The sequence below is a fragment of the Mastigoproctus giganteus genome, chromosome 3 (assembly GCF_048544385.1).
Source record: "Mastigoproctus giganteus isolate SK-2022 chromosome 3, ASM4854438v1, whole genome shotgun sequence".
Classification (NCBI taxonomy): Eukaryota; Metazoa; Arthropoda; class Arachnida; order Uropygi; family Thelyphonidae; genus Mastigoproctus; species Mastigoproctus giganteus.
The window spans coordinates 99935633-99951027 of record NC_143577.1 but is presented as its reverse complement, the minus strand read 5'-3'; the positions used below and the strand labels follow the sequence as shown (position 1 = coordinate 99951027).

The following is a 15395-nucleotide window of genomic DNA, read 5'->3' as shown; positions in this document are numbered from 1 at the left end:
GGATCTTCCTTATCCACAGTAATATACAAGTCAAGTCATTTGGAAATGTTTCGTTTGCCTGTATAGCAGTCGCATCAATGCTGCTACAGTGTGCTACCATACATATTGATATGATACCATACATATGCGCAACTTCTCGCTGCAGTATGTGGGAGAGGCAGTGTATAGGTTTTACAGACACCACTGAGTTGTAGAATGTTAATTCCTTTAGCTCGTAATTTGCGTTAATCCCATGAATTAAGGGGATTAATATTCCCCAATTCAGTGGAATGTTAATCCCTTTCATTCATTCCACAATTCACAATAAAGCTTCATCTTTATGACTGTGAAGCTATCACCATTTATTTATGTTAAATATTTTTGAATAAATGAAATAGTTTTTTCATAAAATAATTAATTGTGATTTATATTTAAAATTCATTAAAAAATTAATGATCGATAATTACTCTAGTTATTTGAAATCCTCCCCCCCCCCCCCCACACACACACTTCCTCACAATATGGCCATAAACGCTAGTATGAGGCTGCTATAAGTTTTTTCCAGTAAGAATTTTTGACCCAGTCTGCCTCTGATTATAGCTAACAGAAATTTGTTTATGGAGTGCTTAAAAGAACTTAAACTAAATGACTGTTTGCCCTTAAGGCCTATGCTGGTTTTTCATATGCCATTTTAGAGGATTTTATCATCTGGCAGTTTCAAATTAGACTGTGGGCAAAATTTCGCCCACAGGTGAGAGGTTCCCCCACCTCTGCTCTACAGCTTTATACTCGGGACATTTACCGTCTCTCACCAAGTGGTCATTCACACACTGTGGTGCCTGGTATTTAAACTTACACTCTGCATATGTGTCCACCATTGGCACAATGGTCACAAGACATGGGTCTTTTGTGTACAGTTAGTAGAGGAATCGATATGCCAAGCATCTGAAACATTTATTAGCCACAGTAAATCTGCAAAACCTATGAAACATAAAACCGATACTTTGATCATTTTGTGTTAAACATTGTAAAAGTCTAGGGCAAAAACCAATCACCAAGTTTGTAACCTTGGCAGCTGATCCAGAATTGAATCTAAAAGGTAGTCTAATTTGTTATCTCATCCTGTGAGAAGCCACAATTTTTGAAGTTCTTTAAATAAAGATCCCCAAGTATCTTATCTTTTGTGTTCTTGGGAACTCCATATATAAGGACTGTAGGATTTGTCATTTTGGGTTTATCAATCAACAATCCAGCCTCGGTAAGAGAGTTTGCTTTACTTATCTTTTCAGCATCTGCTGACCCTGTCTCAATCAACAAGCCTTTGTTTCTTAGGAGTGTAATGTTCTTTATCTCTCTAGTCCTGTTTTATTGTTTTAGTAAGTGTATTTTTAATATCCTGGCTTGAATTAATGTCAGAGTCAGGAAGAGTTTTCAAAATAAGTATATTACTGGGACCTCCCAGTCCTTGAGAACTAGATACCGATGAAGGGCCCCACACAACAGGCTTTACCTCCTCAACATTCATGTTTAGTTGTTTAGAAATTATTTTACCATGACTTGGCTTATATGCAAGCATTTGTTTGAGTTTCCCTCCCTGACAGCATCAGCAAACAATCTTGTTGCAGCATGTTGATTTTTGATGAATCAGTTGAAAAGCTCTGCCCCTGATTTGGAGCTCAGCAGACTTCACCTTAAGCCTCTCATTGTCAATTATAAGTGCTATGGTCAGTGCCTTCAGGTCAAACCACAGACCATGATAGAAGTTATCTTAGTGATTTTGCTTGTATCAGCCAATAAATAGTCATCTAAGGCCTTTTTGATCTTAATTACAGTAGTACGTTATGAGTTAAAATTAACAATATAATATTGGCATAAATATACCATAATTTACCCATAAATTTAACTACATAAGTAGTGTAACAGCATCGTTTTGATTTTATCTCATATTGTGGCTACCTTCACAACGAGATACCAGGTATTGCACTACTTCGAATTAATAATGCTTCTCTAGTAGAGGAAAATACTGTTATTTATTCTCAGTGGGCACCACCACCCAGATGCATTTCAGAGCTTGCTTGCTCACTCATCAGTGGGCAGGCAGGTACCCTAATAAGGTACTGTGATGACATGTCTGCATTATTAGGGTACCTGCCCGCCCACTAATGAGTGAGCCAACAAGAACGGTGTACAGTAGAAACCAATGTACAACAAACAATAACCAAATATTTTATGACATAATTCTTAAAAGTGTACTAATACATTGTGCGCATCATGTAAGTAGTAATTTCTTAATATATATGGATTAATAAATTAATTGTTTTAAAATATAAGAAAATTTATAATTTCCCACTTATTTCTCATCTTTCTTTTACTATACTTCTGAATTTAGGGTATTTTTCACTGTTGGAAAAGTCAAATTTCTTTATAACGAAATTGATGTTTAACGAATTTTTACAAGGGAAAGATCAATTTCGTTATATAGAGGTCCGATAGTAACTGAAAAAGGCTTTAAAAAATGCACACTTGAAGGTACATTTTTGTCACTTACGTGATAATCAATAGAAATATCTGAAATTTGAAGTGGGAAAAATCAAAAAAAACAGTTCTGGCTCCAGCATTAGTGTATTTAGGGTCTAACGGCACAAGGGGATTCCCCCATCTCCACATTGCTTTCATCGTAGCTGTAAGACAGTTCTCTGTCAAGGCCAGAAGATTAAAGTGTGTGGGTTGGTAAATGTGCAGATGTGTAGTATAGGCTCCAGCTATAGTGAGTTTCAGCTCTGTGGACAGAGTAAAAATTATAGAATTTATTAGTTTAAATTTCAACCGGGTAATAGTAATAGAGGCATGTGATGCAAGAAAGAAAGTGTATAAGCTTATGCAGCATCAGCAAAAAAAAAAAAAAAAAAATTCACACAACCATTCCCTCAAAAAGTTTGTCCTGTTATTCCTTGAATTTATTTACGCTATCAACTTACACAACGACAGATGGTAGTTTGTTCCAGCAATTACCCACACGCTGGCTAAAGACAAATTTCTGAACATCTATTCAACAGCTGTCTTTCCTCGATTTGAATTTATGCCCCATTAGGTTTGTAATTTGAGCAACAGGAAGAATCCGATCAGAATTCAGTGTGCTCAACCCATTCAAGGCCTTACATGCTTCAATCAGATCACCTCACAGGTGACTAGTCTCCAGCTGCTACAATTTGCAGAACTTAAGCCTCTCTTCGTAAGAGGATCCCTTCGTTCCCCTCACCAATCTTGTTGCCCTTCTCTGTACACACTCAAGCAAATCTACATCCTTCCTAAAATGAGGCCACCAGATGTGTATGCAGTACTCAAGGCGTCACATTACCATTGCCTTATACAAAGGGATAATAATCACCTCCTTTTCCCTGCTAGTAAAATTCCTATACATCATTGTCAAAACCCCATGACCTGCTCTGGCAGCCTGTCTGCATTGCTCAGAAAACTTCATATCTGACTGCATAATTACTCCCAGGTCATTTTCATTTTTCTACCACCCTAGGTGTCAGTACCAACACAGTTGGTGAGTTCCTCTGGGGTTACTCCTACCCACTTTGTATCATATGCAAACTTCAACACTAAGCCAGATATACCTTCATCAATGTTATTGAAAAATATACAAAACAGTGGGCCCAACGCCAAAACCAGTGAGACTCCACTAATAGCATTAGTTCACAAAGAGCAGCATCCATTGATTACCACTCTCTGTCTTCTCCCATTCAACCACCCTTTTATCCATTGAAGCAAATTATGCTTAATACCATTCTGCCCCAGTGAAAAGACTTTCCCTTAACAATCCCATGCTGTGTCTGAATTATTGCTGCAGTCTTGTCTAGATGATCCTGCAATGCATCTTTAACAAGTAACTCCATTATTTTACCCGGAAAAGAAGTTAAATCAACTGGTCTGTAATTACTCGTGTCATCCGTTAATCCCCCTTTGTGAATTGGGGATACATTAGCACATCTCCAGTCTGTGAGGACTTCCGCTAAGTCCAAGGATGCTGTCATAATTATGGCTAAGGGTTTGCTTAGTTCCTTTGCCGCTTTATTTAATATAACTGGATAGATCCATCCATCCCAGGTGCCTTTCTTATGTTTAACTTCAACAATTTCTCTTCCACTTTGCTCTCAGTTATTGCAAAATCATTAAGTACCCTGTTACAGTTTGATAAACTTCTAGCATTTTCCTCCCTCAATAACTCCTCATGTGTGAATGTAGAGGCAAAATATCATCCAGTTTGTTAGCTATCTGAGCAGGATCATCAAACCATCGATATCAAGTGAAACAATCTGATTCATCTCCTTCCTTTTAGAGTTTATTTAATTAAAGAAGTCCTTGCTGTTTTTCTTGGCATCCTTTGACAAAGATTTCTTGTAATCTGCCTTTGCTTGCCTAATCTCCTTTGTGACTTGATTACAGACTAGCTTATATCTGCCATAGGCTTCTGTGTCCTTTGATAATTAATATGCATCCCATGCATTTTTCTTCTCTGCCTTGAGTCTCATTAGTTCATTTGATAACCATTTAGGCCTAAACCTTGAACAATATTTCTTAATCGGTATGAAAAGCCTAGTAGCTTCCGTGATTAATTCCTTGAATGCTTCCCACTTAGAATTTGCTGCTGGTAACATCATCAGTTGGTCCTAATGTACAGAATTTAAAAACTGAGACCACTGTAGTCACCTTTACAGAAACAAAAACCCTTCCCGTTACCCCTAATGGTAATTATATCTTTAAGTAAAACCCGCATCAGTACACTGTGATCACTGCCACCTAGTGGTTTCCTTTATCTGCAAATTCTTAATACACAAATAATCACTCCTGATAACAGATCAAGAGTATTACCTTCTCTCTAGTTACCTATTGAACATGCTGCTGTAGAAAACAATCATCCAATAAATCCACAAAAGTCTTGCTAGTGTGCAAGTGACCAACCCACATGTTCCAGTCAATATCTGGGAAGTTAAAATCCCCATTACAAGACATTCTGATTTACTAGCCCACTATTTCTCTGTACAATTGTTCATTGTACTCATTAGACCTATAACACACTCCTACTCTTATTTCTGCTTTCCCATTACTTATGCCACACCAAATTGACTCAACATTGCACTGTCCAATTATGTCAACTGAATGCACTTCCTTAGATTTTATGTTTTTCATAATTAACAGCATAACCCCTCCTCCTTTCCTATCCTGTCTATCCTTTCTGTACACATTGTACTCCCCAAATTCCAATTCTGCATTCCTAATATCTGGGTGACATCACGTCTTTCATATCCCAACAATATCTGCCTTTCATGTCTTGACCAGCACTTCAAATTCATCAAATTTATTTATTATACTTCTAGCATTGGTGTACATGCAAGTATACATGCACCCATTCTTATTCTTAGTTACCCTAACACAGCCCATGTATTTATTTGTTTGATGATGACTGCCATCAGTCCCTGAAACCAGCTTGTTTTATAGAGATAAAATAATGTGATGCTAATAGACTAGCTACCTCAGTGCCCTAATCTGCATCAACACAAACACTATGCGAAGAAGTGGAAAAACATGCAAGGTGTCATCCACATAGACCAATATCACTTGTCTAATACAAAACTGTTCTACTAGAGAAATGATGAAATATTTTCAACACATGTCATAAATTGCTAGAAAGTTCTCTCTTTTTATAAGCGTCCAAACTAGGTGAAATATTTCAACTACTCCATATTAAAATCTCATACAAAAACCACTGATGTCTTTTCTAGTCTTCCAATAATTTTGATAACTGGTGTGTGTGTGTGTGTGTGTGTGTGTGTGTGTGTGTGTGTGTGTGTGTGTGTGTGTGTGTGTGTGTGTGTGTGTGTGTGTGTGTGTGTGTGTGTGTGTGTGTAGGGAACCTGTCTTTCTGGAAGGTATGGTGTGTACTTATCTTTTTAACACAACACTTGTTATAATGAATTTTTAAAATTCCCTTAGAAATTTATATGAACTTTAACATACAAAGTATACAAAAAAAAATGATACCATACCAAGAACTTCTAATAATGCCTCCAAATATGTCAGAGGAGTTGCTATGTTGATCTGGAAATCCAAAGTTCGAAGAACACGTAATTCAGAATTCAATATACTCTCTAAACTATATGTGTAACCAGCTTCGGAGAGAAACTCTCGTACTTGAAGAGGATTTATGGACTAAAGAAAAAGAATACTAAATTTGTAAGTTACGATCATCATCTTATAGTAAAATTTAATCTCTCCTTTATCAAACATGTTTTTACACAAAAACCTTTCAAATCTATGATAATGTTATTTACTTTTGTGCCTGTTATTTTATACCAGTGAAGGAACTATCTAAATCTTATCTGAACTGTCCTTCAACTTTAAAAAGAAAAAGGAGACAACAAGAAAGATACAGACTAATTAATGGTAATTATTAGCTTACTTACTTACTCTACTTTAGCAAACAATTTTCCAGTAGTCTGAAGCACACGGTTGCCTGTCTGATACAAGAGTGTTTAACAGTGACTGACACAAACTTAACACCCCACATTTGCACCTCAGTTTTTGATAAGAAGTAATAAGATCTTCCACAAGCTGCCTGTAGTTGCCAGCTTTAACATTTTGAAAGGATTTCCACGCTGATTTCTCACTATCACTAAGGGCACATTCAAACTGTTAGTCTCTGAAAAGTTGCCTTATTTGTGGACCAATGAAAACGCCTGCCTTAATCTTCTCTGTACTACTAAGTCTTGGGAATTTCTCCTGCAAGTATGTGAATACAGGACCATTCACTTCCAAAGCCTTCACAAAATTTTTCATGAGCCCCAATTTGATGTGCAGTGGTGGAAGCAAAACTTTATTTGGATGTACCAGAGGTTCAAATGCTATGACCTTCATTCCAGGTGTTAATGATTTTCATTGAGGCCAACTTCTCTTCTCATAGTGCATATCCTTGGTATGGCTATCCCACTCGCAGAGAAAGCAACAATATTTAGGGTAACCCTTTTGTAGTCCTAATAAAATGATGATTACCTTTAAATCACCACATCTCTATCACTCATACCTGTGATAGTGTACACCCTCATTTTCTACCACCTAAGTGTAGTATCACACAGTTGACATTTCTCTGGGGTTACTTCTACCCACATGCAGTACTTTGCATTTGTCAATGTTTTGAATTTATATATTGTATTGATGTATTGTCAATATATTGATGTATTGTCAATATGTTTATATTCAATTATTAAGCACGTGCAGCATTTTTTTTTAGTCCTCTTTAAGTTGGAAGTTGTGGCAATGAGAAATCAGCGTTTCCGATTATAAAATTTTTCTTCCTCCTGAAATGACTCAATTATTGTACTGTGATCTTTTATATTTCATTTAAAGAACCTGAAAAAATAAATCTATATTTATATTCAATTGTTAACAGCATGCAGTGGCGCATGTTTTTTTTTTTTGACTTGAAGTCTGAATGTCTCAATTGGTGTTTCCGATTACAAAATTTGTTTTCCCAGTGTAACCATTTATTTATACTTCATATAAAGAACAAAATCAATGTTTATATTCAATACTAATTGAATATAAACAAAGTGAAGTTAACAGCAGGTGGTGTTTCCCCCCCCCCCCCTCAACTTCCTTAGTTAAACTCCAACTTCAAAAAAAAAAAAAAAACAAGAAAAACCAGGACAAAAAAAAAAAAAAGGTGAAATTAGTGCAAAAACTGTTGAAAAAAATCACAGTGAAAAAAAGAGTTAAAAGACACTGAGATCTGTGTAAAATCCTAACCTGATATCCTTATTTACAGGTGTAACTGCTTATTTGTAAATCATTGTAATTTTCATAAATTTCTTACTGTATATCTCCTATTTATATGCATCTGTGAATATTCTATTTATATGCATCTGTGAATATCCTATGTATATGTTATCTATCTATCTATATATATATATATATATATATATATATATATATATATATATATATATATATACATACACACAGCCACTCCCCGATTAATGTAAGGGTTGCGTTCTTTTTCTAAAAAAAGAAAATACTCAAACAATTCCAAGTAAATAACAAACTGAAGTGAATATGGTTTTGAAACAAGTGTGTACACATTGCTATCTCTGGATAAATGTTTAACTAGACTGTAAGAACACAGACAGGTCTGGTTAAAGAAGAGTTTAGAGGTGCTTTGAAAAGCCATATGATCACTTTTCAAAGTTACCAAATTGAAAGCAATGAGTATTCACTAATGACTACCATTAAATCATCTCCAAATTCAGTTCATGATACAAAAGAAGTTTTAAAGGGAAAAAAAAAAAAGTTAAATAACTCTTCAAGGAAAAGAACTTCTGATCACAAAGTTCTGGTACAAAAAATCCAAGCAAGCTGGCAACTCTAGGCTGGTTATCCTCACTCTTGCAGAAAGGCTGTTCATGTTCCTTTCTTCTGGCATGAATAAAGTATTTTGCTTGTTCCTTTTAAATCTAATGTAGTTTTGTATCAAACATGCCTCACATCCATAATACACTGAAAAATACGATCTACAAATTTGTTAGCCCAACAGTTTTTAAATCTTCCACTTCCCTTTTGGAAATTGATTACCAAAACAGAAGGATATTTCAAACTAGGCAGCATTACTGCCAAGATATTGAAGAGTCTAAAACTCTCACTTCTACTCTTCAAGGCATTGGATAAATGAAAAACTGGATAAAGTGAAACTATCAGAAGAATCTAAAACTTTCACTTTTAGATTCAGAAAAGTTCAATGTTTCTGGTTCAGCGAGGAAGTACTTTATGGCCGTATATGACTATATTCTATGCAAGTTCTCAATGAAAAACAATGTACTTAAAAATACTGAGGAAGCACAATCATTATTTTCAAGTTTGAAATTTTTGTGGATAAATTTTCAGTATCTGTGAAAATAAAGAAAGAGATAAAAAAATATGTTCAATGTATTAGTTCTGTCAGTTTCAGCATGTGAAACTATCAGAAGCTATTATGAAAGAAAGAGCATATATAGTGGCTTGGTTGGTGAATTGACAATGTAAGAAGGAAGCTGGACATACAACAAAGTTTAAGAGACATGCTTGGCATTTTATCAAACCTCAGAGTAATGCTGAGGGTGAGAGAATATTCAGCAAGGTGAAAAAAAAAAAAAAAAAAAAAAACACCTCTGTTCAGATCTCTTTCTGACAAAACTTTGGAAATATCTTGAATAATGTACTAGTACATAGAGCTATAGCTGTATCTTAAGGTAAAATGTATTTGTCAGTGATATTTAATTTCAAGATCAACATTAATATTAAAAAAAATTTTCTGGCTTCTTTCGATAAAATTTGCAAAATCTACTGCTTTCAAAAAAGTAAAACATTGGAAGCTATGGAAATGCAATACCAAGGTATCTTGTGATAGATTCACATTATGAGAGAGAAATGCAACAAAAAACTATATGGTTGTGTGAAAATGCAGCTGCACTTTATGTATGGTTTCTTCTGAGAACAATATGAGACTTCTCTTGTATACTCATTAAAAATGCAGTGTTTAATCTTTAAACCATTCAGATGCAAATTATACACAAGCATCACTTGAACAAAAACCACTAATAGTGCAGGGTCCCTAAAATGTTGAAGCAAGTGGAAATCATATCATAATACAGAGCAGACCAGTAAAACTGGGAAGACAATTCAATTTTTCAAACCAAATTCTCACACACCTTGAATTCTACACAATCTGTGAACTACTACACATAACTATATATAACATATACAAACTCCTTATACAGTTCAATGCATGCATAAACATGAGAAATTTAGTAATAACTGAAAACTCCACTCAACACATTTGGAGACACACTAAAACACATCATAACTTGTCCAACTCCATTGTTTTAGCATTCCTTGTAGATAAAAATAATAGAAAATCTAATTTAGTCAAAATATAATTAATCTACATAATAAGAGAGAGAGCGTATGTAAAAAAAAAAAAAAAAAAAAAAAAAAATATATATATATATATATATACCTTGTAATGAGAATGCAATTTGCTGGCTAACTGAATGCAGGAAATTACTCTTAAAATCAACTGATGATGAATTCTATTCTCCACATCTTCCCATTGCAGTTTTCTTCCTTTTGTCTTACTACTTTCTTTGACACTAACATAGAGATCCTCTATATGTTTCACTAGAAACCTTTAAAATACCACACATTAATTATATAAATAAATGTCAGAAATTAAACTCATAAAAATTGAAAAATATGTTGTATTTATTCATTTTAATTAATATTTTTATTTATATTTGAGCCACTTAGCAGCCAGACTGATCAACTCCATGAAATAAAAAGTACAAAAAAAATTGATAAAGTTATAAATATTATATTTTAAAATTTAGCTTGAAATATATACACCAACAAATATTATATAGTGTATTATTTAAGATCTAGGTTTTATATTACAAGATATAAAATTCATAAAAATAAATATAACAAAAAAATTTGTTCATGTTTTTACAAATTTTCTATAAACTTATGTAGTTAATCAATTTTGCAACTGAAAACATGGAAATTGCAGAAAAAATAAGATAAAAGTCATTATAACATTTATTATGGAACTTTCAAAAGAAAATTGATTTAGAAACTATTTTATTATTAATTTTTATTATATTATATTATTATTATTATCAACAATAAATAATATCTTCAATGTCAGATGCATCTAATGTACAGTCACCTTAATTTTTCATTAAATTTTTGTAATAGTCATGTTTAATGGGAGGAATGCATTTCAATATTAAGTAGTTGTGGCATGTGATGCAAGAAAGCAAGTGTATGAGCTTATGCAGCACCAGCCAAAAAAAAAAAAAAAAAAAAAAAAAAAAAATCACACCATTCCCTCCTTAAATTTATTCAACCTATCAACTTCTACAACGACAGATGGAAGTTTGTTCCAGCAATTACCCACCCGCTGGCTAAAGGCAAATTTCCGCAAATCTACTCTACATCTGTCTTCCCTTAATTTGAATTTATGCCCCCTTAGGTTCGTAATCTGAATAAGTGGAAGAATCCCATCAGAATTCAGCATGCTCAACCCATTCAAGGCCTTACACACCTCAATCAGATCACCGCGCAGGTGCCTAATCTCCAGCCACTGCAATTTGCAGAACTTAAGCTTCTCATGGTAAGAGGATCAATTCATTTCCCTCACCAATCTTGTTGCCCTTTTCTGTACACTCTCAAGCAAATCTACATGCTTCCTAAAATGAGGCCTCCAGACTTGTACATAGTACTCAAAGTGTGGCCTGACCATTGCCTTATACACAGGGCCAATCACCTCTTTTTCCTGCTAGCAAAATATATCATTGACAAAACCCCATGACGTGCCCTGGCAGCCTGGTTGCATTGCTCAAAAAATTTCATATCTGACTGCACAATTACTCACAGGTCTTTTTCATTTACTACCATCTTAAGTGTAGTACCACACAATTGGTACGTTTCTCTGGGGTTACTTCTACCCATATACAGTATTTTGCATCTGTAAAAGTTAAACTTGAGTTGCCACTTCTCAGGCCATCTGCCCAAATTTTCTAAATCCTGTTGCAGTAGCACACTGCCATTACTGTCATTAACAACCCTGCCAACCTTTGTATCATCTGCAAACTTCGACACTAAGCCTGATATACCCTCCTCAATATCATTGATAAATATACAAAACAACACTGGACCCAACACCGAACCCTGTGGAACTCCACTAATAACATTAGTCCATGAAGGGCAGCACCCACTGATTATCACCCTCTGTCTTCTCCCACTCAACCATCCTTTTATCCATTGTAGCAACTTACCCTTAATACCATTCTGCTCCAATTTGTACAGTAGTCTTCCATGCACAAAAGCTTTCCTGAAATCCGAGTATATGATATCAAAATTATTTTTTACATCCAGTTCCTTTGTAACCACATCATAATATCCTATCAAATTTGTCAGACAAGACTTTCCCTTAACAAACCCATGCTGTGTCTTAATTATTGCTGCAGTCTTGTCTAGATGATCCTGCAATGCATCTTTAACCAGTGACTCCATTATTTTACCCAGAACAGAAGTTAAACTAACTGGTCTGTAATTACTCGTGTCACCCTTCGATCCCCCTTTGTGAATTGGGGATACATTTGGAGATCTCCAGTCTGTGGGGACCTCCCCTGAGTCCAAGGATGCTGTCATAATTATGGCTAAGGGTTTGCTTACTTCCTTTGCGGCCTCCTTTAATATAACTGGATAGATCCCATCCACCCCAGGTGCCTTTCTTATGTTTAACTTCAACAATTTCTCCTCCACTTTGCCCTCAGTTATTACAAAATCATTAAGTACCCTGCTGCAATTTGATAACCTTCTGGCATTTTCAAACCTTAACTCCTCATGTGTGAATGTAGATGCAAAATACTCATTCAGTTTGTTTGCTATCTGAGCAGGATCATCAACAGTCAAACCATCGATATCAAGTGGACCAATCAGATTCATCCCCTTCCTTTTAGAGTTTATATAAGTAAAGAAATCCTTGCTATTTTTCTTAGAATCGTTTGCTAAAGATTTCTCGTAATCTGCCTTTGCTTACCTAACCTCCTTTATGACTTGATTACAAACTAGCTTAAATCTGCCCTAGGCTTCTGTGTCGCCTGATAATTTATATGCATACCATGCATTTTTCTTCTCTATCATGAGTCTCATTAGTTCATTTGATAACCATTTAGGCCTAAACCTTGAACAATATTTCTTAATAGGTGTGAAACTTTTAGTAGCTTCCACGATTAATTCTTTGAATGCTTCCCACTTAGAATTTGCTGTTGGTAACATCATCGTCAGTTGATCCCACTGTACAGAATTGAAAAACTGTCTGAGACCACTGTACTCACCTTTACAGAAGCAAAAACTCTTTCCTTTACCCCCGATGGTAATTATAACTTTAAGTGAATCCCACATCAGTACACTGTGATCACTGCCACCTAGTGGTTCCTTTATCTGCAAATTCTTTTATCTGCAAATACACGAATGATCACTGCTGATTACCCTCTCTGGTTGTCTCTCGAACATGCTGCTGCAGAAAACAATCATCCAATAAATCCACAAAATCTTACTATTGTGCGAGTGACCAATCCACAAGTTCCAGTCAATATCTGGGAAGTTAAAATCCCCCAATATAAGTCATTCTGATTTACTAGCCCACTATTTCTCTGTACAATTTTTCATTGTACTCATTCGAGTCATTAGGCCTATAAGACACTCCTACTCTTATTTTTGCTTTTGCAGTGCTTATGTCACACACCAAACTGACTCAACAGTGCACTGTTCATCTATATCAACTGGATGCACTTCTTTTGATTTTGTCTTTCTTAATTAACAGCATAACAAATCCTCCCTTCCTATCCTGTCTGTACACATTGTACTCCCCAAATTCCAATTCTGCATTCCTAATATCTGTGTGAATAGGTCCATCATGTATTTTCTCTTTTCTTTTGTTACAGATCTACCAGAAGGATATAACAAGGGCTGGTCTATATTGGTCTACCTGCTTGGGATTTTATAATATTTATTGAATCAAACTCTATATCTTCGTTAAACTTGCACTTCAATTGTATAATTTGTGGTTTTGACCTCTCTAATTTAATCCATCACATATTGAGTCAGTTGACTAGTAATCCTGTAATTGTTTTCTTTCTGTTAGTGATGGAATCTTCTACTGGTTTCATGGAAAGAACGTTCTGATGAGTCATCTCAATCACATCAAACGGTTTTTTCTTCTTACATGTGCTGATGATTTCGTACCAATCAGGGGAGAAAGAATGTTTTGATTCTTCTTCGCATGTTATTCAATAATGGAAAAATCTGAATCATTAGGCAAATAACTATGTCCACTTACCAAAATTTCATTTCAATTGATTCAGCTTTTATCTTTGTACTTTGAAATAGTTTTAATAAACTTAGAACAATTTTAATATTTCTATTTTGTCCGGTGCACAAATCTGAGTACATTATTATTTTTTTATGATTTTTAGCATAAGATTATATATACTTAATTAAGCATGATGAAATTTCTTGGTAACCACGCAATCCTTCAGTTTCTGGCCAAACATACATACAGCTGACATCCTTGTTGAAATCATGACAGCCAAAATTGTAGACACATAAATTTCGCTTGTAATAAGCCACTGATGTAGTAAGTTTGGGAATGGCTAAAGGTTTTTCTAAGTCAAAACTAAATACATAAATTTCTTCCAATGCTATTCTTCAATCTGCAGCCATATGACTATGAGCCAGTTCTATCCTGCGTAGATGTAATTCCTTTTCAGTTTCTGCTGTCCGGTTTTCATTATCATTTGCAGGAAATCGCAAGTTTGGCATGTGTCCTTGGAAGGTCGCTTAAAATGCAAATTGAATTTAATAGAAAATTTGTAATAATATTTTTCTTTCACTGATGTTATTTCTTTTATTTCACAATTTCTAACATAGAGTTCATACATTTTCTTAATATTAAGGTCTGGATTCAAATATCGATGCCTGGGATTATGAGTTCTTGTATAGTGACTGGTATAAGTCAGAAACAAATTTATATGTTTTATGAAATGTGAGCCATCAATTTTATTGCCTGGAACATGGTGACCTCGGTGATCTTTCAGAGATGGAACTTCATCTTTTGAACAACAATTATATTTGTCCGTCACTTATCTGATACGTGTCACTAAAATACTTCTTGCATCTTGCCCATTTTGTAGAATATAAAATGTGAAAGAATGAGATCTTGGCTTCCCAGTGTTACCTTTGGGATGATGTCTTTTTATTGTTGCAATCCTAGTAGAACCCCGTATAAAAATATTTTGTTTAACTTGACTCTCCAAGTTGTAAAACGCCCTCATGGCTTGTTCTGTTTAATCAGAAGTGATATTTTGATTACATTTCCGAGTACGCTGACATGGTTTATCTAGAAATTCTTTTGCAGGCATTAAACATCCATTCCTATTTTTATAGTGCATACCTTGTGTTTTTTATGGTTCTTTATATTTCGAGCCCATTTGTTAGGATTCCAGCTCAGTTTCCAACTAAGTTAAGATTTGTTTTGGTAGCTGGATTATGGGCAATATTTTCCTTGTTTGAATCTGATGATGAATCGGAATCAATATGAAAATGTTTCCTTTAATTGGGGTTTCTGAGTATTGGAGGATCATCTGATTCATTACTCTGCTTGTTACAATAATAATTATTTGTCATCTTTATTTTACACCCATAAATTGTTTCTTTTATAAAACAATGTACTTTTATATATAATTAATATGATGTTTCTTGTTCAACATTTCACAATAACCTCAATTATGGACAACTGTTGACACTAAACTAGAGTT

General features: G+C 34.7%; 1 protein-coding gene across 1 annotated transcript in view; it reads right to left on the bottom strand.

Moving 5' to 3' along the window:
* LOC150088184 (cyclin N-terminal domain-containing protein 1-like) overlaps positions 1-15395 on the bottom strand; it is a 133337-nt gene that overhangs the window by 76324 nt on the left and 41618 nt on the right. Inside the window, exons 3-4 of the mRNA XM_090370063.1 lie at positions 10031-10199; positions 6033-6195 (exon numbers count right to left, since the gene is read on the bottom strand). Of these exons, the coding sequence (XP_090226189.1) occupies positions 6033-6195; positions 10031-10199 (332 nt within the window). The remainder of the gene's footprint in view (positions 1-6032; positions 6196-10030; positions 10200-15395) is intronic.